Here is a 27,899-nt window from a genome sequence, read left to right as displayed (position 1 = left end):
AACTATCAATAAAATATTGGCTTCTCAATTGAAGAGTGACATGTTTCATTAATGCAATTCTTAGATTTATTAAATGCTTTTAAAGTGCAAAAAAATAAAAAATATATATAAAGAAGACATGAACAAAGGTACCTTAGGTAGTTTTTGTCTGAAAATATTTCATTGCATAAATGCCGGTTTAAAACATTGATCAAATCTTGCTTTACAGGGTGAAGATCTTTTGAATATATGTAAACATTTTGTAGAACAGTTTCTAATAAAACCAATCTCAATCGGCAGTTAACCAGCTGCATTTTGTTTATGTCAAACTTTTCCGAATATTCCTATAATTGGCATTGGCAAGTTATCAAAAATAAAGAATACAGCTCCAAGAGCCCAGGGTATTTTTTTGTAGATGACAATGAGGGGATAAATATTAAGTATAATCTTAAATGCAATAATAATTGCTAGAAGAGGTACTTCATGCTCATTTCCACAGTACAAAATGTTTGAATGTTTAGAGCCAGCAGTACTTGAAAACATATAGCAACAAGCTGTTTAGAAACCTTTCTAATAAGCAACAACAATATACAGTATATCAACACACACACACACACACACAGTTATACACACATACACACTGTTGATTTTTTTCCCCACAAAATATTTAAGACAGCTAAGGTTTACGTTCTGAACCAAACAATGTTTATAAAACATCTCTAGATTATCGTCAAGACTTTATCCAGATATTTCATGAAAAGATAACAGTGTTGGTTTTTACAGTCACCAAAGTGCAACCCTGTCTACTATCAACCATCATTCATACACTTAAAAAAAACAAAAAACATGAAATAGATGCAGTGAAATAGAGAGACAACGTTTCCTGGATTGAGGCAAAAACACTCACACAGCATTGCGAAGTTGATCAAATGACCAGATTTGAAATATTGACGGTTTTAAAGCTTAATTGCGGTTACTGTGTCTCTCTCCCGCTTACACTCACAGGGTCAAATAGTATTACATCTTCCCTGTCAAATAAAAAGGCGGGGGTGGAGGTGATGTTAGGATCAACTGCCTCCTTTCGTAAAAAGATTATATTATAATTAAGCGGATTTATGACAGCCAGCTGTTAAAGGAAAATGTATGTGTGTTGAAGATTGTGCCATGCTTGTTTATGCAATTAGCTGATAGATTAACACATGAGTGCAACAGGGAAAGAATGTCATCAATCAGTCAAATCTACCAAAGCTTCAGAGGTAAAATATTTAATTATATGTATATTTCAACTCTCAGTTTCTATTTTATTAAGGTTTTTGCAGCTGCCACTGAAATGTTAAGTTATCACTCCATAAAAAAAGGTATCATCTGTTTTCACTTCCATAGTTCATCACTGTTTTGAAACAATACCAGCCTGGCTTCTCATGAAAAACAGTTTGTATTGTACGGTTAAATGGACAAAAACTAAATAAATTTAACAAAAAATGACCTTTCATGCATGTATTCATGAATAAATTACTTTAGTGCATGACCGCAGTCTAATCCATCATAAAACAATGCCTCATATTTGCCCAAAACAAGGCGCTGAATTTGAATTGTAATTCTGGAAATAATCTCTCTCAGTTCAGGTTCCTCGTATAGGCTTTAAAAAACAAGTACTGATTTGGCTTCATAGGTAGTAGCTCAATGTTACAAATTACATTAATTCAGCATTTACGAAAACCAAATAAAGAGAATTTTGAATTTGTCATAACACCAGAGTTACAGATTTATATTTGTAATTTAGTATTTGTAGTTTGTTCTTTCAGATTATACTCACTGCATCTGCTGATGAGAAACGTGAGCTTTCAATCATGATTTCTTGCATTATTGCAGATTCATGTTTGCAGGGTAATCTTTTTGAGTCCTGGATTTCTAGTAATATAGAACAAATGGCCCAACATTAAATGAATGCAGGCTTTTCTACACCAAGCTAACAGGACCTATTACACCTTTTATCCAAAGTACATATTACACATTTAAAGACTAGCCAAAGTTTGAAGTCTGAATGACAAATAAAATGTTACTCATCTGTGTTTTTGAAGAAATCTACTATCTCTTTCAAATAATGATAGGTGGGGGCTAGAAGTGTTCACCAATTACTCTCTGATTCTACAGTACTAATTCGTCCTGGCAGTCACACAGTCCATGTGACAGGGGAAATGCTGTTTGGCTTGCAAACGTCCCTGCTTAAAGTCTTTTTTATATGCAGGAATGGTAACGTTGGATTTTGGGATAAAGATGTTTGGATTAGAGGCTTCTTTACGACCGTTTTCTTTCCTCTGCTCCCTGGGCTTGAGAAGCAAAGGAAGCCATGTCTTTTTTTTCTCCCTTTCAAATGTCACTTTGCCGATGGACCGTCCTGACTCCTCCGCCGTCGCTTGATGCCCACTTCACCGTTCATGCCGTTCCTCACGCACTCATCCCGCCTCCTTTTCGTCTTTCTAACCTGCTGAGGGGAGATGAAGCACACAAAGGTCAAATGTGAGAGCTTGCCTTGCTTGCTTGTTTTTTTTTTGTGTATACATAAGCAGTCTTAAATATATTGTTAAGAATGAGTCATAAAACTGATGAATTCTGAAATGTCCCCAATTATTGTTTCTGCAGTCTACAACCCCATTAGGCCTTAAACCCTTCAGGGACATTACTGACGTCACCTAGTAAGTCTTCAGTGCACAAAGCTGCAAAGTCTGCGAATTATGTAAATAGGAATGTGACAATGTGGCAATTGTCAAAAAATAAATCTAATAGTTTTTGCCAAAACAGTATATCAAAGCAAAATTAAAAGATGTTTTGAGGAATAAACAAGGCAAGCAAGTGTTGTATAGCCTTGCATCACTCATGTGCTGTTTGTTATGAACCATCTCAGTCTTTGGTAATGTAGTGTTTAAAAATGTAAAAATGATTTAGTGTTGTTAATTGTCACAAAGCTGTGACTTGCAGATAATTGCATCAGACAAAGTTTGCAGAAATGCGGATGTACAAAGTGCCCTTTAAGGTCTCTAACGGTCATGCACTTGACCATATTAGAGACCTAATCACTTGTGTACCTTGTGGTATCAAAGTCTGTGAGTATGGATATTGAAAAATTCAGTTAGGTGCTTTATTTATCTTAGTATTTACTGAGAATTGAGAAGAGCATCTGGATCTGGATAAATAGATGAGAATATCAACAAATCCATGAATGAACACTAGAGGTCAGCATAATACTGAATAAAGTACAATAGGGGGCGATACTGCAGGCCGTTTATACTGTGAAAAGAGGATTAAAGCCCTTTAAAACATTTACAAATCAGTTATTTCTTTGTAAAATATTTGATGGAGGGCATACCTGTTGTGATTAGCCAAATATTTTGCAGGAGATTTTGGTTTGAAGGGGTGTATCGATATCTTCCCCATGATACCCAAAATGGCTGACCATTATTAAAAAGAGTTAATGTGCCATGTGCCCCATGTACTTCCCAGGGCTAACATACAAATCACATTTTTCTTATAGATCACCCTGTTATCGTTTACTAATTAGTAAATATATAATAACACACATCTGCTTTCTAACAATTGTTTATTGTCCTTCCACTATTCTTTGTTTGAATTGTACTTATCTTAGCATATTGATATATTGGGCCTTATTCTTGAAATCATCTGTTTATACTTAGTATATTTATTATTGAGTTGTAATGTCTTCCCTTCATTTAATATTATTGTTCATATTCAATACACTTGAAGCCACACACACACACACACACACACACACACACACACACACACACACACACACACACACACACACACACACACACACACACACACACACACACACACACACACACACACGCACACACACGAGTCAGGCCGACATTTGGCGAGGAATGTTTACCTTGGCGTCGCGTTCTGCAAATTTCTGGAACATGTTGGCATAGGTCTTCTTGTCCTGTTCGTGGTGTTCTTTAATTTTGCTTTGGCAGATGGAAATCTGAGCATGAGCTGCTCGATTTGAAGGGTTAACTTGCAACACGTGCTTGAAATCTTCCATAGCCAGGCTGAACTCGTTACGGAGGAGTCGTGCTTCCCCACGACGGTACAAAGCCTTCTCATTGTGCTCATCCAGCTCAACCACCTTATAACATACACAGATTCATCATTTTAAATACAGAAGGTGAATTTATTGAAGCTATATGGTTTTTAAATTTGGATAAATATCATCAGGGTCTACCAGCTCACCTTGTTGCAGTTTTCCACAACTTGTGTGTACTCTTTTGTCCTCAGGAAACACAACGCTAAGTTGAGGTTTGCTGTCAACATGTAGGACTGTATTCTCTTCTGCTGCTCCATCCCAGTCCCACACTCCATCTCCAGCCACAACACGATGCGCTGGTACTGGGCCACTGCCTGGTGGTGTAACCCTGCCTAATAAAGAAAGATGACACCATTTTATGAACATGTTAACGATTAAAAAAAATGTTAAGACAAAAGAAAAGAATAGAGACAGTACCTTAAAATACTGATTCCCTTTTTGCTTAACTACAGCAGCCAACTCCAGCTTTTCAGGTAGGTCCATTTCCCAGGATTCTTTAGCCTTTTGGTAAAACAATTAACGTCACAAAAAGTGGAGAGAAAAAAAAACAGGTTTTCATGTTTAAGGAAGTCATCGGAAAATGATATACAGACTGTGAAGAACTTGTTGTACTTTATCGAAGTGTTATTCAATGTGTGTTTGTTTACATAGAAACAAAAACCACACTAACGTACTAACCAAACCTAATGTAGAACGTGACCTTTATTTTTGTGAAAGCAGAAAGCAGGACTCACCCTTTGAAAGCTTTTGAGGGTAACTTCGTATACGATGTCTTTGTATGGTCCAATTTTTAATTCCGGTTTACCTTCGCTTCCAAAGCCATACCTGTGTAAAAAAGACATAACATGACAGAAGTTGATCCCATTGATAGAACAAGTAATCACTTTCAAATGGTCAGTTCTTCTAGATATCAAACACTGACATCAGTAAACTAAAGGCTTTTAACATGTAAACTATGGTGTGTTAAATCGCACATGTGAATCAATCTAAAAATGTCATGTCAATAACACATGTTTTATATTATTGTGTAACAAATCCAGAGCCTTTTAAAACAGTTATGTTACTTTGCATTTGCTTTCTCCCTACCCTAATGGCACACACACACACACACACACACACACACACACACACACACACACACACACACACACACACACACACACACACACACACACACACACACACACACACACACACACACACACACACACACACACACACACATATGAGTTTAATTTGTTTGCCCCAAACACACAATTACATTTTCCATACAATGCTTTTGTTATTGTGAATTATATTGGTGAACATCTGATCTCATGACAGCTATACATGCCAATACATAGCAATATTCCAGACACATAAAAATTATTATTATTATGTAATGTTCTTATTTCAGGGTGGTTTATGTTATGTTACTACTTGTTGGCATGAACTCTAAGTATGAAGTGTAATATGAATTCCTTGTAAGTCACCACTCCTTTGAATTGCTTTTGCCTGAGGTTAAAATAGGTGAGGTTGGCGTAGGCGGGGTTAGGTGAATGATATTATGTATTTCAAGGAGTACAATGTGTTCAATTTGCTTTTGCAATCACTCCTAATTTCTGTCTAGGATAGATATAAAATGATATAAAATGCCCGCCATCTCTTTTCATCTGGTCTAAAATGAACTTCATTTTTTGGATGCCTGACTCCTCAGTGAGTTGTTGAACGTCCAAATCACAGATTTTGAACACCGATGGATTTTAAAGTATTTTTAGAACTAACTCTCATAATTACTAGATTAAAAGTACCGCACATGAAGGTTTTTTACTATCAATACAGCATAAACCTAAAACAATGTTAGTGCATATGTATCTGAAAAGACAGATACATTACTATTCAATACATTGTAGAGCTATTGTAGAATTGTTGCATGATTTCTGAATTTGGTAACAGACTTCAAATCCACATAAAAGACAAAAAATAATAATACAAAATAATAATAATTCGGAAATGACAGAAATCAAGGTACAATTAAATAAATGTTACCTGAGGACGTTATAGTATTTTGTCGTCAGATGAAGCAGGAAACTTTAGGTAGGTACCAAAGCAATCCACATAAAGACACGCTACAAAAAGAATTTGAGAGAGCAAAGGTGTTTTTTTTAACTTACTTTTGTTTTAGATAAAGCAAACAGCACTCTCCCTTCTGCATCTTGTCCATGGCTCGGTCCACTCCGAGAGGAACGCCTTTATCTTCAGCCTCACCAACTATAAAACTGACGTCCCTGCAGTCAAATCGTCGGCCATCACACTTTCCCTCCAGATGCACTGTGGATCACAAATAATGACAACATGTAAACTCTGATGTTTGCATTTCATAGGGCACAATATTCATGAAGACAATAATGACCCTACCTTCAACACTTGCTCCATCGTTGGGATTCATGTAACCATCTCCTTTGACCTTTATCCTTCTTATGATGCCGGAATCGCCTGTGAGAGCCTCTCCTTCAAACTTGAGAAGCTCCATCTGTTTTTGTTGAAAACATTTATTCAACCATTGTTATACAAATAGATATACAGTATGAAGCAAATGTAAAGTGAGAGCACTGCAGTGAATGGTGTTACAGTAGGTGTGGGAGGACACAAAACAAGTAGGAGTCAAGTCATGGAAACAAAATTAAATAAATTATTATTCAAATTAAATTATGACCATTGAATTAAACATATAGATAAACTGTGTAATCAGACAGATGTTTACACTCCATACCTCTCTCAGGGACAAGCTTAGAGCATCCCCTCTCAGACAAATAACCCCCTGACATCCTGCCTCCCCGTCTTTAATTACCTCCAGGTAGCTTAAGATTAGAAAAATATTGTTATGCAACTCTGCATTGTAGCTGTGGATTATGATGTTTACACTTATTCAATTATTCAACTTAAGACTCTTTGTTTTTCTACGGCTGGACCACTGTAAGTCTTTGTTAAATTTTCAAATAGCTGAAGAAATGTATTGAAGAAGACGGAGATGCCTGGATTGTATCCTGAGCTACAACTGAATGTATATGGCTTCTTGACTGAGAGGGATTCAAATAGACAATGTTATGAGCAGACTGCTCCATCTCAGACGGACACATGCTTTCAAATGATCAGTCCCCCGGTTTGATACAGAATGAATGCACAAATTGGAGGCACTGGCATGGCACACCTACCTCAAACACCACAGAAGAACTGGGAGGAATTTTATCTGGATTTCCTGCAGATCCATAAGCGTACTCTGGTTTACAGAGCAACCTGCACACCTCGCCTCTCTGCATGGACATCACACCAATATCCCAGGCCTTAAGGACCTGACCTGTGAGTGGATGAAGCAAATAACAAATATGAGAGATGTGCTGGTTCATAAATCAGGCTTTGATATTTTGTCATTGTTTAAATTATAATGACAAAAATGTAAAAAAAAAAAAAAGGTTTTACATTTTGGTAAATACGCATATTATTTTTCTTGCCCACATTTTCATGAAAAGACTGTTTACATATCTGTCTGTAAAATATGAAGCTACAACCAGGAGATAGTTATAAAATAGCCCCTCTGTAAAACTACATCCTGTTGTTTTTACTCATTTTATGTACACAAAAGTAGAAGTGTTAAAGTGGTTTGGCAAATGTTAAAGTGTTTCGGGAAATGTTAAAGTGTTTCGGGACTTGTACATTTGTTTTATAAAATGCAAATTTGTCTCTAGCTTTGTAAAAGTGTTTCGCATCTTGTTAATTTGTTTTTGTTAATGTTAAATGGTTTTTTCTTTGGTAAAAGTGTTTTGCTAATGTAATTTTGTTTTATAAAATGTAACAAGCTTTGTTAAAGTGTTTCACACTTTGTAATTCTCGTTTGCACTTCTCAGTCACCGTAGTGGAGAGATGTGTTATTCATATGAATGAACTATCAGCAAGAAAGCATATTTTCCAAAAACTCTAGGTTTTCTCATCCGCTCAGGCTCAATTTCTTGAATTGCAATAACTTAAAGTCCAAATCTCTAAACAAATGGTTTTTGAATGAAAATCTAATTTATTTAAGCAAAGCGCATGTGTTTTTGCACATGTGATCAAAAGAGTGACAAAACAGCTTGTCGTTGGGAAAACAAATTCTTAGTAGTGGTGCTGTGATGTCACTTGAGACATTTGTGACGAGATCACAAGAAATCATGTTAGGACGGTTTCAAAAACTGAGATAAAGAAATTGAGAATAGCTCTAAGTCAGAGAGAAGACTACGGCCCATCAGGTATAACACTAATGCATGAAGTAATCTACCTTTGCCGACATTAAAACTAAAAGGTTCTTTGCGCTCTCGGCTGCAGTCAAACTTCCTCCCGCTGAGCAGCTTCCCAGTATAGTGGACGGTCACTCGGTCCCCTATCATCGGCCACTCTCCATCCAGCCCCTGACGCTTCACAACCTGCAGACAGCAAGAGGAACTCTAAGTTCAAACGAGAAACCTTTTTAACAGAGAATATAGAATAACCCATGAAAGATCATGACCATGTCATGTGAGTCATAATTGTTTCTAAGTGCCAACAAAAAGACAATTTAAATAAATTACTATAAATACCTTGACAACTCCTTTGTCTTTTTTAGGTGTTACATCAGTGCCCTTTGTAGCAAAGACGGACGTAGCTGGCTGGCCATCCATCGTCAGATCCTGATCAGTGGTCATTTTTGCGTGTGGGCACACGGTAACACTGTAAACATTATGAACACACAAGCCTACGTGTTAGTGAACTGACTGTCAAAAAGAACATGTCCTCGTGTCTCGTGTTTTCACTTGGGCAAAAACTTGTAACAGGAAAACGGTAGACGGTGGTCTGTGTAGCCGGACCGGAAAATTACAGAGAATATAAGAATTCAAGATGTCCATCATTCACCCAGTAAAAATGACTTTCTCCTCCACATTATATAACTTGTAGCTATTTAAGGTACTGCACTGGAGATATATTTACAATTGTATGCAAAAGCCACAGTTACATGGATCCCAGATGTATCAGGAACATTATTTTGAACTGCATTTATGAAAATACTTAACTGTCTGCACCACACCTTTTTCCTATAAATAAAATGCTAAAGGTAGCAGCCTGTCTCCTGCTTCAGTGATTTTATTTAGTAACATGAGTTGCTATCACCAAAGAACAGTATGTCCAGGACTATTAGTTAATAGCCTTTTGTGCTCTTTGTCATTCTATAAATGACATCAACATATTGTATGGCATCTGCTGCAGTTGGCAAGCTGAACCTAATTTCGACATGTGGTATGATTCAGCAATTATTTTGTATTTAAACATTAGTCTTTGTTCCTGAAAGCCCTGTATGCACAGTTGAAGTGTGGGCATGACTACCCTCACACATTATTTAAAGAAAAAGCTGTGCCATCATGAATACAGTCATGTAATCTCTCTCAGTGTTTGTTATGAGTCAGGTTAAAATGTTGATTTAGATCATGACTCTCAGAGGTGAAACACTGATATAATAGCTTATCAGAATATGAGGGGTCCGGCTTTCCAGTTTTATCTGGTGATTTTGTCATTCTCTCAAATGGTGTCTCCTCTTGCCCTTACTGTGAAGAAACAAGAATGTGTCGCTACCTGCATGGCCATCAAATCCACATAATTACTGATCCCTTTGTAAGATAATGATATCACCAATCTTCATCAAGAATCCTGTACAGTATACTCTCACCTTCGTATCACGTAATCTGTCAATAACATCCGTTTTTTGGCAGTGTTTGTATTCCATAGAAACAAATCAGCTTATATTTATATTGTATAATAATCTAACACAACAGACAAAGAATTCAGATGTCTTTGTCTATTTTCTCTTCAAATCAAAATGATAGTTTTGTAACTGTTGCAAGTTAAATAGATCAGGCTAGACATTTGATGCCAGATTTTGGCATTTGACAGTTTCAATAAATTAAATTATGGTTTTACGTTTAAAAACCAGCCTGTCAGACAGAAAGGTAAAAAGGCAGACAGATTGGTTGCTATTTTTTTTTTAAATGATATAGTGTAAATATAATGCTTGAGGTTTTGGTAACTTGGAGAAATGTGAAAACCTTTGACTAGCTAAACTGCAAGGAATGTCTGTCTGTCTGTCTGTCTGTCTGTCTGTCTGTCTGTCTGTCTGTCTGTCTGTCTGTCTGTCTGTCTGTCTGTGTGTCTGTCTGTCTGTCTGTCTGTCTGTCTGTCTGTCTGTCTGTCTGTCTGTCTGTCTGTCTGTCTGTCTGTCTGTCTGTCTGTCTGTCTGTCTGTGTGTCTGTCTGTCTGTCTGTCTGTCTGTGTGTCTGTCTGTCTGTCTGTCTGTCTGTCTGTCTGTCTGTCTGTCTGTCTGTCTGTCTGTCTGTCTGTCTGTCTGTCTAGTCTACATTGCCATACAACCTCATTGTCTATTGTATACTCCAGCATTGCAAGAGGAGGAAACTATGTCAAGGCAGGTGTAATAACATATGTTACTCAATTCCTCAAAACATGGCTGCAGGCCTTTTAGGTACACCCTGGCAATAATCATGAAGCATGTTGTAAAACACTAAAGTTGTGTAGATTGTTATCACATGCAACAACTGAGACTTTAACACTTGCTTACGGATTACTGCCGCGGGCTGCTCTGGGACTGTGCCAGGATGTAATCAACGTTATCCCTATGTTAAGCCAGAGTTGTGAAGTAACGATAACAAACACCACACCACTAATGAGAAAATGGATGTCTTCCTCAAAACAACCCTGAAGATAATTCCATTTTAAACCTTTTTTTGCTAAATTACTGTATGTTGTAAAAAGAAGCACAATTCAAGCACATATTGGCTCTTCATCGGGTTCAGAGGTATAAAGCCAATATGAGTCTGAGATATTTCTTAATATAATAAAGTTGAAACAAGTTTTTAAAGGAGAACCGTACAATTATTAGACTCAAAACACGAAGAAAGTAAGGAAGTATGAAAAATGAAAATGTATAAACAAACAAAAAGTGATCAATTTCAATAAGTTCTTTTTTTAAATTGATGGCTGTACTTGTCTAGGAGAACATTGCCTTTAACTTTTGTATGAAAACTCCTATCTCCACAACCCTAATATAACTGTTAATGGTATCATATATTTTCTCTATTTTGCTGAAACAAACAACATATTTTAATCATTTCTAATAAATCTAAATTAACTCTTATACACATTTACTGCAAAGCCTAAACAATGTCCTGTGAGGGAGCAGTTCTGCAGGGTTATGATCAGATGGCAGTCTTGTGGCCCCTTCAGGTTTTCCACAGAGACGTTAAAATGGTAAAGAGGAACGGCTTATCAGTTTTCTTGATTTTTCCACCAGTTGTCTTGCCTTCAAGCTCAAGACATCCAAGATGCTGTTAATGACCATGTGAAAATATTAGAATATGCTTCCGAGGTCTGTAAGTTCCTAAAGCGCCTGTTAGTGTGAAAATGAAGCAACAGAGCTTGGCATGAGATTCGTACGCAGCAGTAGACTCATTGCATTGAATATCGATTAAGAAATGGATATTAACTTGTTTTCCTCGTTTAAATACAAGAGCCAAATCCATGGCACTACCACTTCGCTCAATCAACAGAGTAAAGCCATTAACATCTGTTTAGTTGATATCTGTTAACTATTCTGTTTCTTCAATCGTGTCACTCTCAAAGATCGAGTGTCGTTTACGGAACTCTTCAACACAAGTACACCTCAAAATGTCTGTCACTTTCCTGCAGTACACCTTATCCTGTGCCTTTTAAATTTCATGAATTTAATTTAAGATGTGCTTCTTTTTACGTGTGTGTGCGCGTGCGTGCGTGTGTGTGTGTGTGTGTGTGTGTGTGTGTGTGTGTGTGTGTGTGTGTGTGTGTGTGTGTGTGTGTGTGTGTATGCGTGTGTGTGCGTGTGTGTGCGTGTGTGTGCGTGTGTGTGCGTGTGTGTGCGTGTGCGTATGCGTGTTTGTGTGTGTGTGTGCGGTTCTGAACACAATGTTCCTTCTATTCACAGTTCCCTGCTGGCAAAGCCTGATGGTGTTCACCAATCTGAGACCCCCTCACGTACAGCTCAGCTTCAATTTGGAATGAAAAAAAAACATGATTTTAATTATTCAAATTAGCCAATTATATTAACACACAATTTCAATACAAGCTAAAGCAGTTAGAGCGATATATCTAGTTTGATAAAGTACCATTATTAATATGTTCACATAATTAAAGAGTAATAAAATCCAATAAATGTATCCTTATTTTCTTCCTTTATAAAAGTATGAATTATTAAACCATGAAACCTAATGCAAATATTTACAGCACAAATTAAATGGCATGTAGGCTACATGTACCTAAACTGAGATACCCTACGGAGGAATGCAGGAACAGAACACAATGAGGCAAAGACCATATCCACAGACGCACACGGTGTATCTGTACATTCTGTCTCACATCCGTGCTCTGCTGCTGATTCATATATGAACATGTGAGCACACACTGTTCATAACAGAGCCATACACACACATCCTGAGGCACAGCACTGTCTGGCCCGGGAAATTATGTTTTATCCTGACAAAGACATCGCAGGGAGACTAAGGAAGAAAAGTATACAACAAAAAACTGCTTTTATGGACTTTTTGGGCAAATGCTGTTACTGTGTTATATATGTACTTTTAATTGAAAAAGACACTTTCAGCCTTTCAATTGTGCTGTTCTTCAAAGGCAAAGGTTAAGAACCGGCCACCCTTTGGTAAATTATTTGTATCTGTCATGTTCTTGGAAATGAAGTCCCCAGGCAGTATGATTCATCTCTGAGACTTTGCCTTAACCTGTGTCCATGTCAGCAGGCCAGATCTGCTTCAAACTCAACACATCATCTAAATCTAATTATATGATGAGAGCCATATATTAGTTATTCCGAGGTTACCAAAGCACTTTGAATCGCCACGTGCTGAAAAGTGCTATATAAATAAAATTGCCTTGCCTTGCCTACCATTATGTCCGCGCAATGAACACCTTGGTCTAAACTAAATATGAATCACACAAAGAATTCACAAGAGTTAATGTTACCTTTTCTCAGAGAAAGTGTTACAACCTGTACTTTATGAAGATACACCTAAGCCTTAAGGGATTCTGGATGTACACTGGTGTCCTCATCCGCCTCCGTTGGGAACCACAGCCAAGTGGCACATTCACACACATAAACACACGCATACACTCACCTATTAACACACATAGGCTCTTATCAGCCATTATGTTCCATAGCACAGTGGGGAGCTGTAACCTCATATGCCCCTACACGTGAAAAACTCAACATCCACCCTAGAACATCTCATAACGATGCAACCTAACTGGATGTTGAGTTTTATATTTAATCATTACCGATTTTATTAGACTCCTTCTGATGTTTTACGATGTAAAACAAGTGCCATTTAACTTGGGGAGGTGTGAACATAAAACACTGGAAAGACAGCAAACGTTAAGCATTTTTTAAGCGGTAGCCACATATTAAAGGGAACAGATGAAAACACTCACATTTCCTTGCGCTTCTTCCTTATTTTTGCTCCCCCGAAACGGCTGGTAATATGCTGAAATTTCAGCCGGTGTTTTTTTTTTTTTTTTTTTAAACCGTGTCTTTTTCCTCCTAATTCAAGCCCGCCCCTTTCATCTCATCCAGGGTACTAGATGTTCTGTCCATGTGGTTATTATGTCGCGCTGTTTTTGTCCTGTGGCCCTGAACGTGCCGGTGAAGTAGCCACATGGATCTCAGACTTCAAAATGACACGAGCGAGAGAGAGAGATAGGGAGTGAGAGAGAGAGAGAGAGAGAGAGAGAGAGAGAGAGAGAGAGAGAGAGAGAGAGAGAGAGAGAGAGAGAGAGAGAGAGAGAGAGAGAGAGAGAGGGTAGTATAGCGTAGAGTTGTGGGAGGGCGTTTAGTGTAAAATTAAGGGGCAGGTCTTGGAAAGCAGCCACAAAGTAACACAATGTTCCGGCTGTACTGTAGCTGTACCGCTGCCTCTGCTCACGAGAACACTGTGTTCCAATAGACACCCTGACCTGTAACCCGTTCCGTGCCGAGCCAGGCTGGGAACAGCCTGTACCGCAGCAGGCTGTCCTTCCCGCTCAGCTGACAACACATATCATCAACACTGCTGTGTAATAGCCGAGCCAGTCACACAGTGTAAAGCACCGAAATAAAAGCACATCCACTGCCCGATAAGACGCGCGCTGAGACGGATTACTGTCGGTAAAACCCCGCCTTTTCATTTTGTGTACCTGTTTTTTTTAGGATGTAACTATTACTGTTACGTTACTATAACTTATTTGAAAATGGTGATTTCGAAAAATTTGCTCAAATGTATGCTTATTATTACTAATATAATTGCCTATGCATGGTGGTCCTTTTTTACCATTATTGTGATTTTCACTAGGTGGAGATCGTTTGTCTACAGCCGTGTTACAGTGTTCAAACTTAAAAGTACTGCGGTGTTAACATGTAGGCCTAAATGTACATTGAGAAACACTATGATGGAAAGGGAAGTCATCACATTTAAAAAATAGTGGCAAGCACCCGTTTTGCAGTTAGTAGGCCTTTTACATACACATGATGGAAGGCTTCAATTTTTATTTACAATTTGTATTTATACAACTATATTTTCATTATATTTAAATTGGTAGTATAAAGGATATAACATAATAAAGACTCCAGAAATGTCAATACCTCACAGGGACTCTGTAACTCTGTTCAAGTTACCCAGTGATGCCAACAAATATATATTGTAGCATGACACAAAAACAGAGGATGAGTTTTGTGCCATTTCCACAATGTAATATGTTAAATCAAAATAAATAATTCAAGTTAGCGAAATATTACTCAGAGTTAATACTTCCAAACAGAGGACTTGACATCTGTTATTGAGGATATTTGCCTCAAATAGATATCAGATATTAGACCTATGAAATTCACATTTTACACCATTTTAATTTAGACTAATAACTTTCATTAATATGTGTAAAAATGGCTGGACCTGTGTTATATTATTTGAGCTGTGTAATTAAATTATCCCAAATGTTGCCAATAATTTACAAACACAGAGAAACATGTACAAGGTTCCAATGGTCCGTTTCATTTGGTCAATGGTCAATGGCCTCTTTATCCCCTTTAGTTGCTCTTACTTCCAGAAAAAATGTATCACAGTTTTTTAAGAGTTTTTTAAGAAGACAACTTAAATTGTAAATGTTGTTTATTTCATAAGGTTAAGTTCCACACAGCAGGTTTGGGTTGTATTTTTGCTTTAATCCCCTATCATGATCCAAGGATAGTTGACTTTACAAGGTTGTTCTCTGGCAAACACACGGCACCAGAGGGTTGTCAATATGCCAATGTAGTAATAAGACAAAGGAGGCCTGGAGGAAGATGTGGGTTACAGAACACAGCAAACAGAAAAAAGCTGAATAGATCAACATTGAACAAATCCTAATATTAATTATTCTGTCAGTTCAAATATGAAATGTATAATACAACATGAAAATATTTGAATCTGCTCATGTGTCTGCTTTTGTATAAATTAAGAGCATGAGATGTTAAGACATTTAAAAATATGTTCAGAATGTATTGGATGAAGTCAGGCTTTCACTGAAGCAAGACATATTGTATACAATATACATCAGGGGTATTGTGTGCAAGAGCAGCCACATTTCCCATAATTGCCATGAAATTCTTGTTATGGCTTTGCCTCTGTGCTTTTGTGGTCTGAGGATACTGCTATATTATTATTTCCTCATAAGATGTTTGCAATACCGCCCACTTTACAGCTGCTGTTTATGTTCAGCATATTTTTTGCATTAAAATAACAAAACAACTTGAACATGTGGCACAGTTTATTGGTCTACACGGATTGTTAAATCTTTATTGCAGGCTTCTGGTGGGTGAATCCTGCAGTCAAGAGGTGGTGAGGATACTGTCTGACCACACTGCTGGCAGACAGCCAGGCAGCTATAGAAGGGAACATCATGATCCCGTTAATTATAAAGGTTACATAACACAGGTGAACCCGATTGTGCAAACCCACAGGGATGTTATCAACAGGCTGAGTAATCTCTCGAACAATCAGTTATCTGAAGATAACAGATTTCACACACTGTCGTTTTAGAACATTTCTTTCACATTAGAAGAGACAGTAACATATTAACTGAGGTGTTTTGAGCCGATAACACAATAAGCCCTCATAATGCAACAAAGTGTTCACAATAAAATACAGAAATATTTTTATAAAAAGCTCATCAGGGCTCTGGCTCAGGCAAGCAGAGATTTGTTTGTTTTCCCAAACCGTCGTCTGTGCTGCGGTGTCCTGGTAGCTTTGTTTGCACTTCCTCTTGTCTTGTATGTGCAAGAGGAGGTTAAAAAGGAACTCAGCTGACCTGAGCTGAACTGAAATGTATGAATACATTTCTTTATTGACTCAAGGCCTGATGTTGTCATTCTTCCTGAAACATCATGAACATCTTGTTTCTGTTGTGATGAAAGCAGCAACAAGAACGTCTGACGATTATGAAGTTAATAGTTAAGTCAACCTTTTTAAGTAATGAACATATTTACATACCTATTTCTTTTTTCAGCTTTAGAGTCTCCTATTGCTCTTAATAAAGTAAATACTCTCTGAAAAAGTATTTGCTAAATGTATTAACAAATAAACAGCAGGTCTGTCTTGATCATTGGTTTACGCATTTACTAAATATTGTATAAGTATTCAAATCTGAGAGGCAGTTGCAAGAAAGTGTGTGTCTCTGAATGAGTGTCTTGGTGTAACCAGAAGCACGTGGGTGAGTTCATTTAGGGATACAAGCTGCACAGTCATCAGGAAGTGAAACAGAACAGAATGTGCTGTACTAATCTGATTGAAAAACACAGCCCTGAGTGGAGGCATGAAAAAAAGAAAAGACGTTTCATTTAAACAGCTTAAAGGGGAATCATTTGGCAGCAGGAGCACGTCTATAAAGACAACAAATGAGCTTGATTATTAATTTGGTGATATAAAAGACAAGTGATGAGGATCAGGTAAGAAAAGCACACAAACACTGAAACTAAAATAAGGCTGGGCAACCTAATGCTCTTTGTTTGTGTTCTAGGCATCCATGTTGCGTACATGGATGTAATCTCCTGAGTGATCCCTTTTATCCCTGAACTTTTACCCCCTGAAGAAAGTACAAGTCCTTAAATAAATGATTTCTCACTGCCGCTGATGAAGAGAAAAACAGTGTAACAGGGACTAAAAGAACATGTTTTTGAAGCAGTTAAACCCTAAATATTTATATTTGGACAAGAGTTATTGCTCATTTTATTTCCTTGAATAATCAGTTATGATGAATGACTACTTGTCAGTGGTGAAAAGAATATTCAGATATTTAGATAGGTAGTGTTGCAATAGCGACTTGGAAAAATATGGCATTACAAATTAAAGTCAGATATTGGACATTTCAAAGAAAACAGAGGTTTCAAACTTTGAATTAGATTATTAGACAATTTAACCAAAGCACAAGGGCTTTACTTTAAACTGTAACAGCTCTCTTTCATTTCACAACTCTTTCACCTACCCTGCCATATTCAGTGTAACTATTCCTCATTAAATTACCTTTCATCAGTCACACAAAAGTCTATCACATTGCAATTCCATACTAATCGTTCAAAAACGCCTGAGGCAAGTTTGATGAAAGCATGATAACTAATTTGACATACCACACACAATGGCATATTGTGCCTTATCCAAACTTATCAAAGGGTCACTATGCAACGTAATAACAACAAACAAGAGACACATATCTTTGGTTTACTAAAAGAGGATCCTTCAAAACAAAGTCATCCGCACCATTATCAACTCTACAATGTGTTTGATTAAAGATATATTCAAGGCTATTGCTGTAGTATTAGATGGAAATTAAAAGTTGTGGGTAACAAATCACTATCAACTAACTATATGCAGGTGTCCCTTCAACATGGAATTGAAGATTAAATAAACAATTTCCTTGTCTAATTTTTCAATTTTGTAATATGAGGATTGAGAACTTCAGGGTTAGAGGGGTACAAATACTTCTGCTTTTCACACCTCTTCCCCTGCTTGTTGAATATGCCTCTATACGGGAAGTGTACATAAAGTATGTAACCACCCACCTGAACACTCACAAAGGGTCATTTGTGGTGTTTTCTCATGTTGAGCAATAACCGTCTTGCTCTCTTGATTTACTTGCGTTTCCTGCAGTAATCACTAAATGGCAGGCAGTAACTGTAAAACTTCAAGAATAAAGTTTGTGTTTCCTGTCAACGTGAAACAGTACAGCTTATTGATGTACTGGCTGCCTTTTTGCAAAATCATATACATGTGGCTGTGAATTTTTTTGTATCAGGCTCACTATTTAGACCATGGATATCAGTGATTGGATAGTTAAAATCTCAACATCTCCAGATGGACGTTGGGAAACGTTTTTAGATCATTAACTTGGATAAAAGACCCAGTACAAAAATGTTTTTAAAAAAAAAAGTTATGCATTTGAAGAAGAGACAATAGTATATTATAAGCTGAATTCCATTTGCCCCGATATTAAAAATAAAAATATTTGAAGGGGGAAATGGCCAAACAAGGGCTCCTCACAACGGCTCACAACATCTGGGGTCATACTTTAGTTCTGCTACATAAATTGAGATTAATTTTCCCTATTGTCTCTAAATTCAGCTTCTCATGGGAAATGTTGAATAGTTTTACCATATATGAATCCTAAAAATTGATTTATATGAAACAATGAGAGAAGTTTATTTTGATCTTATAGACATCTGAAACATAACAAGGGCCCCCAATAATTGGTGGTAGGAAGTAACTAAGTACGTTCACTCAAGTACTGTACTTAAGTACAATTTTGAGGTACTATTCTTTACTTGAGTATTTCCTTTTATTGATGCTTTACAATTCTACTCCACTACATTTAAAAAGTTAATTACACTACATTTAATTGCAGCTTTATAGCTACTTTAAAAAATGAATCCTTAATAATTAAACTAGAAAACGTACTCTTTAAGTCACAAAAGAGTGAAATTATTTCAATATTTTGCAAAAAGACAATCAGAACTTTGTTTGTCTAACAGTAACGTGCTACTTGATGCAACAATGTTATGGAGAAAAGTCACATAATTATATACACACACAAAGGCCCTATTTGAACAATATACTTTTCATACTTTAAATACATTTTGCTGATAAAACCTTTGTACTTTAGTGTAGTAGAGTAGAAAATACAGTACTGCCTTCTGAGTGTTTACACTCCCCTACAGTAGATGGCGATATGTTCATACAAGTGCTACTCATTCAGGGAGTTAAACAGTTAAAATCATCAAAAACGTTTTCCAGGAGTTTGGTTTTAAAAAAAGGCAGAATTGTATTTCTTATACCTTACACTTGTTTAAATTAAATGTGCTGGACAAGTAATCCTACAACTGTTCGTAGCCTAACTGATTTTAAAGTGATCAAGGAAATAGTCATCCGATATCATACTTTTTATTCAATCGGGCACCTCATTTATTAAAATATTAACTATTAAAGGTGGGGTAGGTAAGTTTGAGAGACTGGCTCGAGATACACTTTTTGTTATATTCCATGGAATACTCTTAACATCCCGATAGCAATGAATATCTTAAGTGCTTTGACAAAAAATCCATTAAAAAATGTCATCTGTGGAAGCCGTGGTACTGTAAAAAGCACGACCAATCATTTTAGCCGGCCCGGCTAAAATAACTGGATGGCCTACCTGCCTGTCAGCCTTCCATCTGTGCACAAACTTATCTCGTGCCCTCATTGGTCATGTGCGCGTTCGTGTGTGTTGGAAGAGGGGCTCTGTAAGGAAGTGGCAGATTTTTTCCGGCTGTGTATTTTCTAATTCTAGCGCACTCGAGCTGGTTTCTCCAAAATTACATACCCCACCTTTAATAATAATACAATTTTGGAACTGGAAACAATTTAATTGTGAATTTAAAAAAAATGTTCCATGAGTAAAGTACCACCGATTTGATGCTTACATCAAACCAACATCCCGTGGAAATGTTGCACAAGAGTTAAGGAGACCTGATGAGTTATTGTTCAGCTAGTTGGCCGGGCCCTCTAACAACTCACCGCTAACCATTATCCCACCATTTCTTCTGCTTCCAGAGATGGTCTTTCCCAATCCTCTAAATGAAAATTGATGCAGCAGCCAGTATGCAAAAACAGATGAGGTCTGTGCAGTCAGGGGCAATGAAAGGGGGCTAGAGCTGTATCCCATTGCACAAGCACAATACAAGTAACGGGTAATCACACAGTTCCTTGTGGCTTTTACGTCCCTTCCCCTCTTTCACAGAGCCCCCTCATCTCCAAACAACGACTTTTCCATTCCTGGCGGTATGTGCTGTATGTTATTTATAAAGAATGAGAATAATATTTGACTAACAACGCGCCCCTTGGGGCATGTCATTTTTCTTCTAGTTTTGAGAACCCTTTTGTCAAACCGGATGCCATTTCTATGTGTATATGCTGTATATCTACGTGGGTGGTCAAGCTTCCTGGTCATGGTTCCTTTTCATGTTAGTGAAGGACTATATTTGGATTAACACAAATATTCAATATAAAAAATATACTATGTTGTGAAATGTGGGTGGGCAATGGTATTTAATTGTTTAAACGACTTGTTAATGCTGAAATGCTGGACAGTTACTAACATAATGCATTTGTTCCTGAATTCAGGTTACCGGTTTTCCAATAAAATAATATGAAATGGTTTTCAAATGCTTTCACAGTCCTTAGGGCTCTGCTTTAAACTATTACATGCACATGTTGCTGGTTAGGGACACATTTTTGGTTTTAACCAAGTTAAAGAGGTTTCCTTTAACTTTTTGATCAATGAAATCCAATATTATTAAAGGTGAAAAAAATTGACAAAAATATTTATTTTCAGAATGATTACATTTAACATGTTTTGAAGGTAATGAGAACTATACAAATACTGGGCTTTTTTTGTACAGTCAATGTTTTTTTGTTGTTTTTTTTAATGTTATCTCTTTGTGTTTATTGGGAGGGCGGTGGCTTAGAAACGAGGGGGAAAATATCATCACTTGTTGTCTGAGAGTAGGTCATGCAGGGTCTCAATCACACATAATATGAAATAGGAATGCACCCAACCGGATCATACCAAGTAGTCAACCAGAAACGGTTGGATAAGAGGAGACAAGAAAGCTTTATTCTCTAATGAAATGGAAATGTATTAAGGGTATTCCAGTGACACAAGAAGAAAAATATAAACATGTATTATTTATATATTGAAAATACAACATCAGGTCAAATGACCTTCTTCTGTTGATATAGATGAAAAACATGATGGCCTTTAATCTTTTCTTAAAGGTAGGTAGGTAAGAATGGAGAAGCCAGCTCGAGTAAGCTAGAATTTGAAAGTACACAACCGAAAAAAATCGGCTCCTTTCTTATTATACATCCATGCTTCCTTCAGACTTCCTCACAGAGCCCCTCCTCCAACACACGAACGTGCACATGACCAATGAGGGCACGAGATAAGTTTGTGCACGAGATGGAAGGCTGACAGGCAGGTTGGCCCTCCAATTATCTGGAGTATTGGACTTGCTTTTTACAGCGACACGGCTTCCACACGTATATATTTATTGTCAAAGCATTTAATGTATTCATTGCTATCGGGATGTTAAGAGCATTCAACGGAATATAACAAAAAGTGTTTCTGAAGTGAATTATCTACCCTACCTTTAATAGAAAATGTCAGGCAACTTGATGTAATTTTTCAATGAAACAGATTAAACTAAAATAATCAAATTTGACATTTTTAATAGTTTGACAATTGTAATATTGTAACAATAATCTATAAGTCACTCATATATTGTACACTTGTATCTAGTTTATATCACACTACGTTGTACATGTTACACTTGATATAAAACCAAACAGAACTAAAAAGTAAAATGTATACAAGTTAACTGTGAAAGATACATATCTGTAGAATACACAATTTCAAAGTATATCATTTACATGAAGTGTGCAAGGAATGGCATATTACATTAAATATAAATGTAAAATGTCCAGTTAGAATTCCAGTTAACAAAAGAGAAACTATGGAGTTTTAAATAATATGTGCATACCCTTTATCTAAGAGTGTTTTATTTTTGTACCATTACTTTTGCTATAACAATCTCTACTTCCCTTGTATTTGTTGGACAAATAAAGGAATTCTGATCATTCCAGCATTCTTTTTTATTTCACACGCCAGGCCAGGTGGTGGCGCTGGCGGTGATTCCTCTGGACACTGGGCTTCCACCCGCCAATAAACACCAAAGAAAAAGTCGAGGACATGTTAAGCTAGTAGCAGAACCGGACGGCGTGTTTTCTGCTCATCACATTTGTCGAACTGCAGCTACGAAAAGGTGAGCCAACGTTACATACTATATATATATATATCCATATCCATATCTCTATTTCTCCGATGTTCATTCCATTGTTGTTACATGTGATAGTGATTAGTATGTGGATTGGCTAAATATTTTCCCCGTCGTGGTAAATGCTAAATATGTATGCTATCACAACTACATTGTGCTAACAGCTAATGTTTGCACGGCTATTTGTGGGGGTTGGGAATCCCGTGAACGTTACTATTTGGTGGACAAATGACACTAAACCTGATCAAGTATGCGACCTGATTGTGTAAATCACGCAGATACTCGTCTTGATCTATCCAAAGGGGTGAAAATATAAGTCTAACAATACCCCGGTGATTGTTACGCACAAGCTAGCAAATCACAAATGCTAGTGGTTGCTAGCTAGCGCTACCTAGCTTTAGCTTGATAATGTGCAGTCGACGTTAACATTTAAGTAGAATGATAAAATACACAATGGCGTCCACTTTATGCAAGTGATTAAAAGGGTCAACAGCACGGGATGTTTTAATTTTGTGATTTTAAATATAGTTAGACTCATGTCGTTGTTTTAGAAAATCACAAGCATTTCCTTATGCTCTCGGTGTTATCCCCATAACGTTAGCCAATCACTGATACCAAGATGTCCAGGTATGTCGTTGTAACACTTTCTGTCTTTCTTTTCAGGCACATCTGATTGTTTGACTGTAAAAAGAAGATCAGATTTAAATCTGGTGAAATGAGTAAGTTGTGATTATTTTCTACTGAGTTCCTGGTGCTACTTTTGGCTCCAACTTATTTCACTACCGGGTGTTTGTTTCCACGGTGAAATTCTTTAGATGAGGCGACAAGCCTCCTACATCTGGACACACCCAGCTCCGTTATTAGTTAAGGGACTGGATGACTGCCCATGCAGGAGTTATTCTCTTTATTCTGAAATAAACACCCAGATATAAAGCTTTACTCTTATTTGAATATTATTTTAACTTAACAGTTTGCATTTACTGGACAGTAATGCTTTTGTATTTGTTTTTATTTATGTCTGCACTATATATATGCATTAAGCATTTGACACAACAATAAGAGTTAATGTTAATTAATTGTTTATGGAATTGTATTAAAGCTGAGGTACACTCACTGTCTATACTTCTTAGAAGTCTGAACGCTCATCCTATGTTTTACCCTTTCTTTTAGGCCAAAGTGACCAGTTTCCCCTTGACTGCAAGGTTTATGTTGGAAATCTAGGAAACAATGGAAACAAGACCGAGTTGGAAAGTTCCTTTGGGTACTATGGCCCTTTAAGAAGTGTTTGGGTCGCCAGGAATCCCCCAGGCTTTGCTTTTGTAGAGTTTGAAGACCCCAGAGATGCATCCGATGCTGTGAAAGAACTGGATGGAAGGTAAATCTTTTAACACAGTTTGCAGTTGTACTTTTTGCATTACATGTTAGAATTTCTCACTCGTGTGATGACTTTTTCTTTAGAACTATGTGTGGCTGCCGAGTGCGTGTCGAGTTATCCAATGGGGAAAAGCGGTCAAGGAGCCGTGGCCATCCTCCGTCCCATGGCGGTAGCAGACGCCCTCGAGATGATTTTAGACGACGTAGTCCTCCAGTCAGACGCAGGTATGGTTTTTCTTTTGGACCACTTTACTCTTTTATTTACTGTCTCATTTGCAGTGTTTTATTTTTTAAACAACTGAAAAATTATATTTACATTCCCAACACACTGTAACCATTATTTTTTTACCTCCCACACTGACAAATAATCGTATATCTTTATATCATAGACCAATTAAAGCGTAGTCAATCTTTTTAAGCCAAAACCAAGTAGGGGTAAGTTTCTGATCATTTGTCACAATAGCCTAAATGTTATCGTTAGCAGTCTTAGTGCTTTAAATCATGTAGTTTACATACAAAATGAGTTCATAAATAGATAATCTGTGAATTGGCCTGCTTCAGGATTTAACATACTGATGTTGCTTTTTAGGTGTTCAAAAACAAATCTACAATAGTGATGCTTTTAAAATAAATTGTTGCAAAAGTATTTTTGTCTTTGCCAGTTTAGCCTAGTTTGACATCCAATTCCAAATGCAGCCTATGTCAGCACTTGACTATTTATGAACTCTAATAACGGGTTGTCTTATAAAAGACCAAGCTCTAACAGAGTGATATTGCTTCAAGGGGCATAGTTTGCACTCCATCAAACATTTTCATAGGTACTTTCTAGAATTACTTTCTTGCAGGTTTACATTTTGTTTTCTTTCTGAGTTCAGTTGCCATATATTAATAAAACTGAACCCCGTTACAGAGTCACCACCACGCTTCTCACCATCTGAGTCAGTCAACTAGTCTTCTTTCAGCATCATGTGACTGCTGACCAGGGAGCCCCAATCAGCTTGGGTGGTGTTGTCACATGACCAAGGCGCACCGCCAGTCGTCAGGTTCCACCAACCTATTGGTTCCTGAGCATGCAGCTCCCAGCATCCTCCTCTTCTTCCTCCAACCTTAATCCAATCGACAGCGGCCCACTTCACATTATCAACCAATCAGCATCTTTACTCTCTATTTGCCACACAACTATATCAACGGGAACAGCCCATGGCTTACATCCCTTCCCATCATCCCCCCCAAAAAAGGCAGGGAAAATCTACAACTACCCCTTCCAACCAGCCACCAAGCAACTTCATATCTCCAACATTTGCATCATGTGGCAAATCCTCTCTGCAATTCGACTTCCCTCACCATCAGTCTGGCTTCCTTGCGTCATTTCTATCTTGTCCAATTCCCCCAAAATAGTAAGTTGCTTTTAATCCTGCTCTTTGTAGTTTTTATGCTTACTCTAACTTTCAAAGGTGCTTGACCGTTTGCCCTCAGCAGTTATGTAACTTAGAGCAAGATCAGTCCAGAGCTGCAAAAATCTACAGATCAAAAGTTGTGGTCAAGGAACTTTGTCATCAGTCTTTAACTTATATTTGCCGATATTAACTACAGTTAGAGGTTCACCATATAAATGGGCTACCAAGGGCATTTTCATGGCTCGACATTAAACCACTACCGTTGTTTTAGGTAAATGTTCCCCCCTTTTTTCCATGAAAATTTCCACGCTCCTAGTGTGCTCCAGAGTCTTAATAGAAAAACAAAAATACTTTTAATGTGTTTTTTTTTTAACTGAAAATGAAAATGACCCGTCTCTGTTCAGTTCCCCTGTGTGGACCCTTGGAGGTCATTGTGCACAAGCTGTGTGGTGGAAACACAAATCAATAGCAATAGACAGACCATAGTTAAATTGTGACATATTATTTGTTTGTATGTCAAAGGAAAGCTTTAATGTCGAGCCCTGGCTTTGTTCTGAAATATGGCCCCCCTATTGGTGCTCATTTGACAAAGATTCCTTCTTTATCAAGTTGATCTTGATGCAGTTCATGGATGCAGATGATCCTTCTATTAACAGACAAGGAACTACGTGTAACCACGTGTAATCTGTGTCTAAGGATCAAGAATACCAAAGGTTTCACTAGAAAAAATCTTTTCCCTAATTTTTTTTTGCTTCATTTTTTACTTCACATACACTATAGGAGGAGGAGCCGCAGTCGCAGCAGGTAAGCGAGGAACAACAGTTATATTTACACTCTGCTTTTGTTAATAATCAATGATAATCATATTCATTTTTTTATGCTTTGTTGCATCAGGTCTCTTTCAAGAGATAGAGGCAGACAGCGCTCTGTGTCCAGAGACAACAAGAAGGGCCCAAGATCAATCTCCCGGTCAAGGAGGCAAGTTTAAAAAAAAAATCACTATACTTATTACTTTGTACTTTTGAGACTCATTTTGTTAACTTGGTTTGTTTTACAGTCGTTCCAGGTCTAACGACAGAAAATGAGGACCCCAAGGCGATGGTTCGTGTGCGGGATCTAGCTATGGTTGGGGAAAATACCAATTTTTTTAGTCATGTCTTTCTTTTCTCTAGGGTTGGCCAAGTTACTTGTGTAATACCAGTCTGTTGAATTAACAACAGTCTGATGTCTTTTTCTCCTATAGCGAATTCTCTTCCCCCGCATGTTATGGAATACTGGATTTAGTTTTTACATTGCCATCCTGTTTTTTAACTGTTCAATTAAAACTCATGTGATGTTTTTATTTGTTTTTGTTTCCTTTTTTTATTCTTGGTTGACTCTTCAATTACTGGCAATGAGTTAATGTGAGACATACCATTAGAGGGGCTTATGTTATGACAGAAATCAGACTGGCAACAACATGTTGAATACTGGTGCTGTTATTTGCAGGCTATCCTTGAAGCCAAAAACATAATCTGTAATTCTGTATTTTACTTGTCATTTTTGCAACAAAATGCTCTATTCAACTTTGCTTGACTCTTGACAATTTGTGCTGCAGTTAAGAAAATGTGTTCAATAAATGGTTTTCCAAGGTGAAGCCTATTTCTTCGTTGCCTTTTTTTGTTTGGAAGTATTATATTAAACAAACCATGTACCATAATCAAATGACATTTGGCAAATGTAAAAATATAAGCTTTATTCAGATCAGGAAATACCGTTTCTGTTGCCTTATGACAGCGGTTTTCAAAGTGTGAGGCGCGCCTCCCCTGGGGGGCGCCAGAGAGCTTCCGGGGAGGCGCAGCGTGAGACACAAAAGAACGAGAAAAAGACGAGTAAAGTGACACTTGCCCACTTGTGGCTGTCTGTGGAGACCGAGTTCCCCCACCTCGCCAAAAAGGCTGTAAAAGTGCTCATTCCCTTCACCTACCTTTGTGAGTGCAGGTTTTCCGCATTGACTTTGATCAAAAGCAAGTACCGGTCAAGACTTCAGCCAGAGGATGATCTGCGTTTATTCCTGTGTGCATCAAAGACGCAGACTCATTGCTCCCACTAAAGTAGGGGTGAGAGTAATAAGGAGGCAAAGTTGACGTTCAGTGTGTTACCGGGAGCATATAAGGATTTATCCACCATGTTGAAAATGTTAAAAAATATATGTCTTGAGAACACGGCGTGCGGAAATATACGGGTCGTGCTGCAGCTAGATGTGCCTGTCCTCTGTAAGAAGGTGTCGGCGACTGACATGCAAGGACGAACGGCTGTCCACAGGCTGTTCCAACTTTAACAACTGTATTAACTTTCATGGTAGTGAATTGAACATGCAATTGTAATTGGGTGTGTGGTATATTTTCATGCACGGACACGCATGTTCCACAACACACAAACTGAACAACACTAAATTTTCCGATCGCTACCAGCGTCCTTGCGACATGTTATAATAACAAGTGCACGTTACTGATGCAATATGGTTGAGACCATTCGGGCTTATTCTAGAGGGGTGCAAGGAATAGTCCAAGTAGTGGGGGAGTTTTATACAATA

General features: G+C 37.5%; 2 protein-coding genes across 5 annotated transcripts; one reads left to right on the top strand and one right to left on the bottom strand.

The window, feature by feature from the left end:
* Positions 1 to 43: 43 nt before the first annotated feature.
* Positions 44 to 13,874, bottom strand: fkbp5 (FKBP prolyl isomerase 5). 3 transcript variants are annotated; one of them, XM_079685721.1, is made up of 11 exons: positions 13,616 to 13,874; positions 8,680 to 8,809; positions 8,382 to 8,526; positions 7,285 to 7,427; positions 6,488 to 6,602; positions 6,244 to 6,400; positions 4,825 to 4,915; positions 4,508 to 4,591; positions 4,237 to 4,422; positions 3,893 to 4,132; positions 44 to 2,467 (listed from the first exon to the last, which is right to left on the bottom strand). In XM_079685721.1, the coding sequence occupies exons 2-11, from the start codon at positions 8,782 to 8,784 to the stop codon at positions 2,357 to 2,359; spliced, it is 1,377 nt and encodes a 458-aa protein (XP_079541847.1). In that variant the 5' UTR covers positions 8,785 to 8,809; positions 13,616 to 13,874; the 3' UTR covers positions 44 to 2,356. The 3 variants fall into 3 exon arrangements, with proteins under 3 accessions (XP_079541847.1, XP_079541849.1, XP_079541848.1); XM_079685723.1 differs by having other exon boundaries at positions 44 to 2,464; XM_079685722.1 differs by lacking the exon at positions 13,616 to 13,874 and adding an exon at positions 13,151 to 13,330.
* An 8,565-nt stretch (positions 13,875 to 22,439) lies between these two features.
* On the top strand, positions 22,440 to 26,960 carry srsf3a (serine and arginine rich splicing factor 3a). Of its 2 annotated transcripts, XM_079685743.1 has the most exons (8): positions 22,440 to 22,541; positions 23,217 to 23,272; positions 23,724 to 23,928; positions 24,012 to 24,152; positions 26,105 to 26,128; positions 26,219 to 26,302; positions 26,382 to 26,425; positions 26,568 to 26,960. In XM_079685743.1, the coding sequence occupies exons 2-7, from the start codon at positions 23,269 to 23,271 to the stop codon at positions 26,407 to 26,409; spliced, it is 486 nt and encodes a 161-aa protein (XP_079541869.1). In that variant the 5' UTR covers positions 22,440 to 22,541; positions 23,217 to 23,268; the 3' UTR covers positions 26,410 to 26,425; positions 26,568 to 26,960. The 2 variants fall into 2 exon arrangements, with proteins under 2 accessions (XP_079541869.1, XP_079541868.1); XM_079685742.1 differs by having other exon boundaries at positions 26,382 to 26,960.
* Positions 26,961 to 27,899: the final 939 nt, after the last annotated feature.

This window comes from Notothenia rossii (assembly GCF_949606895.1).
Source record: "Notothenia rossii genome assembly, chromosome: 5".
NCBI lineage: Eukaryota > Metazoa > Chordata > Actinopteri > Perciformes > Nototheniidae > Notothenia > Notothenia rossii.
This window is presented reverse-complemented; position numbering and strand designations above follow the sequence as displayed.

What these genes read in the sequence shown, in the direction of transcription:
- fkbp5 (XM_079685721.1), bottom strand. Translation starts at nt 8,784, where the DNA reads ATGACCACTGATCAGGATCTGACGATGGATGGCCAGCCAGCTACGTCC. An exon ending in AAGACAAAGGAGTTGTCAAG is followed by an intron (nt 8,527 to 8,679) that starts GTATTTATAGTA and finishes TGCTGTCTGCAG; the next exon opens with GTTGTGAAGCGTCAGGGGCT. An exon ending in CCCTCAAAAGCTTTCAAAGG is followed by an intron (nt 4,592 to 4,824) that starts GTGAGTCCTGCT and finishes TTTTACCAAAAG; the next exon opens with GCTAAAGAATCCTGGGAAAT.
- srsf3a (XM_079685743.1), top strand. An exon ending in GTGAAAGAACTGGATGGAAG is followed by an intron (nt 23,929 to 24,011) that starts GTAAATCTTTTA and finishes CTTTTTCTTTAG; the next exon opens with AACTATGTGTGGCTGCCGAG. An exon ending in TCAATCTCCCGGTCAAGGAG is followed by an intron (nt 26,303 to 26,381) that starts GCAAGTTTAAAA and finishes TTTGTTTTACAG; the next exon opens with TCGTTCCAGGTCTAACGACA.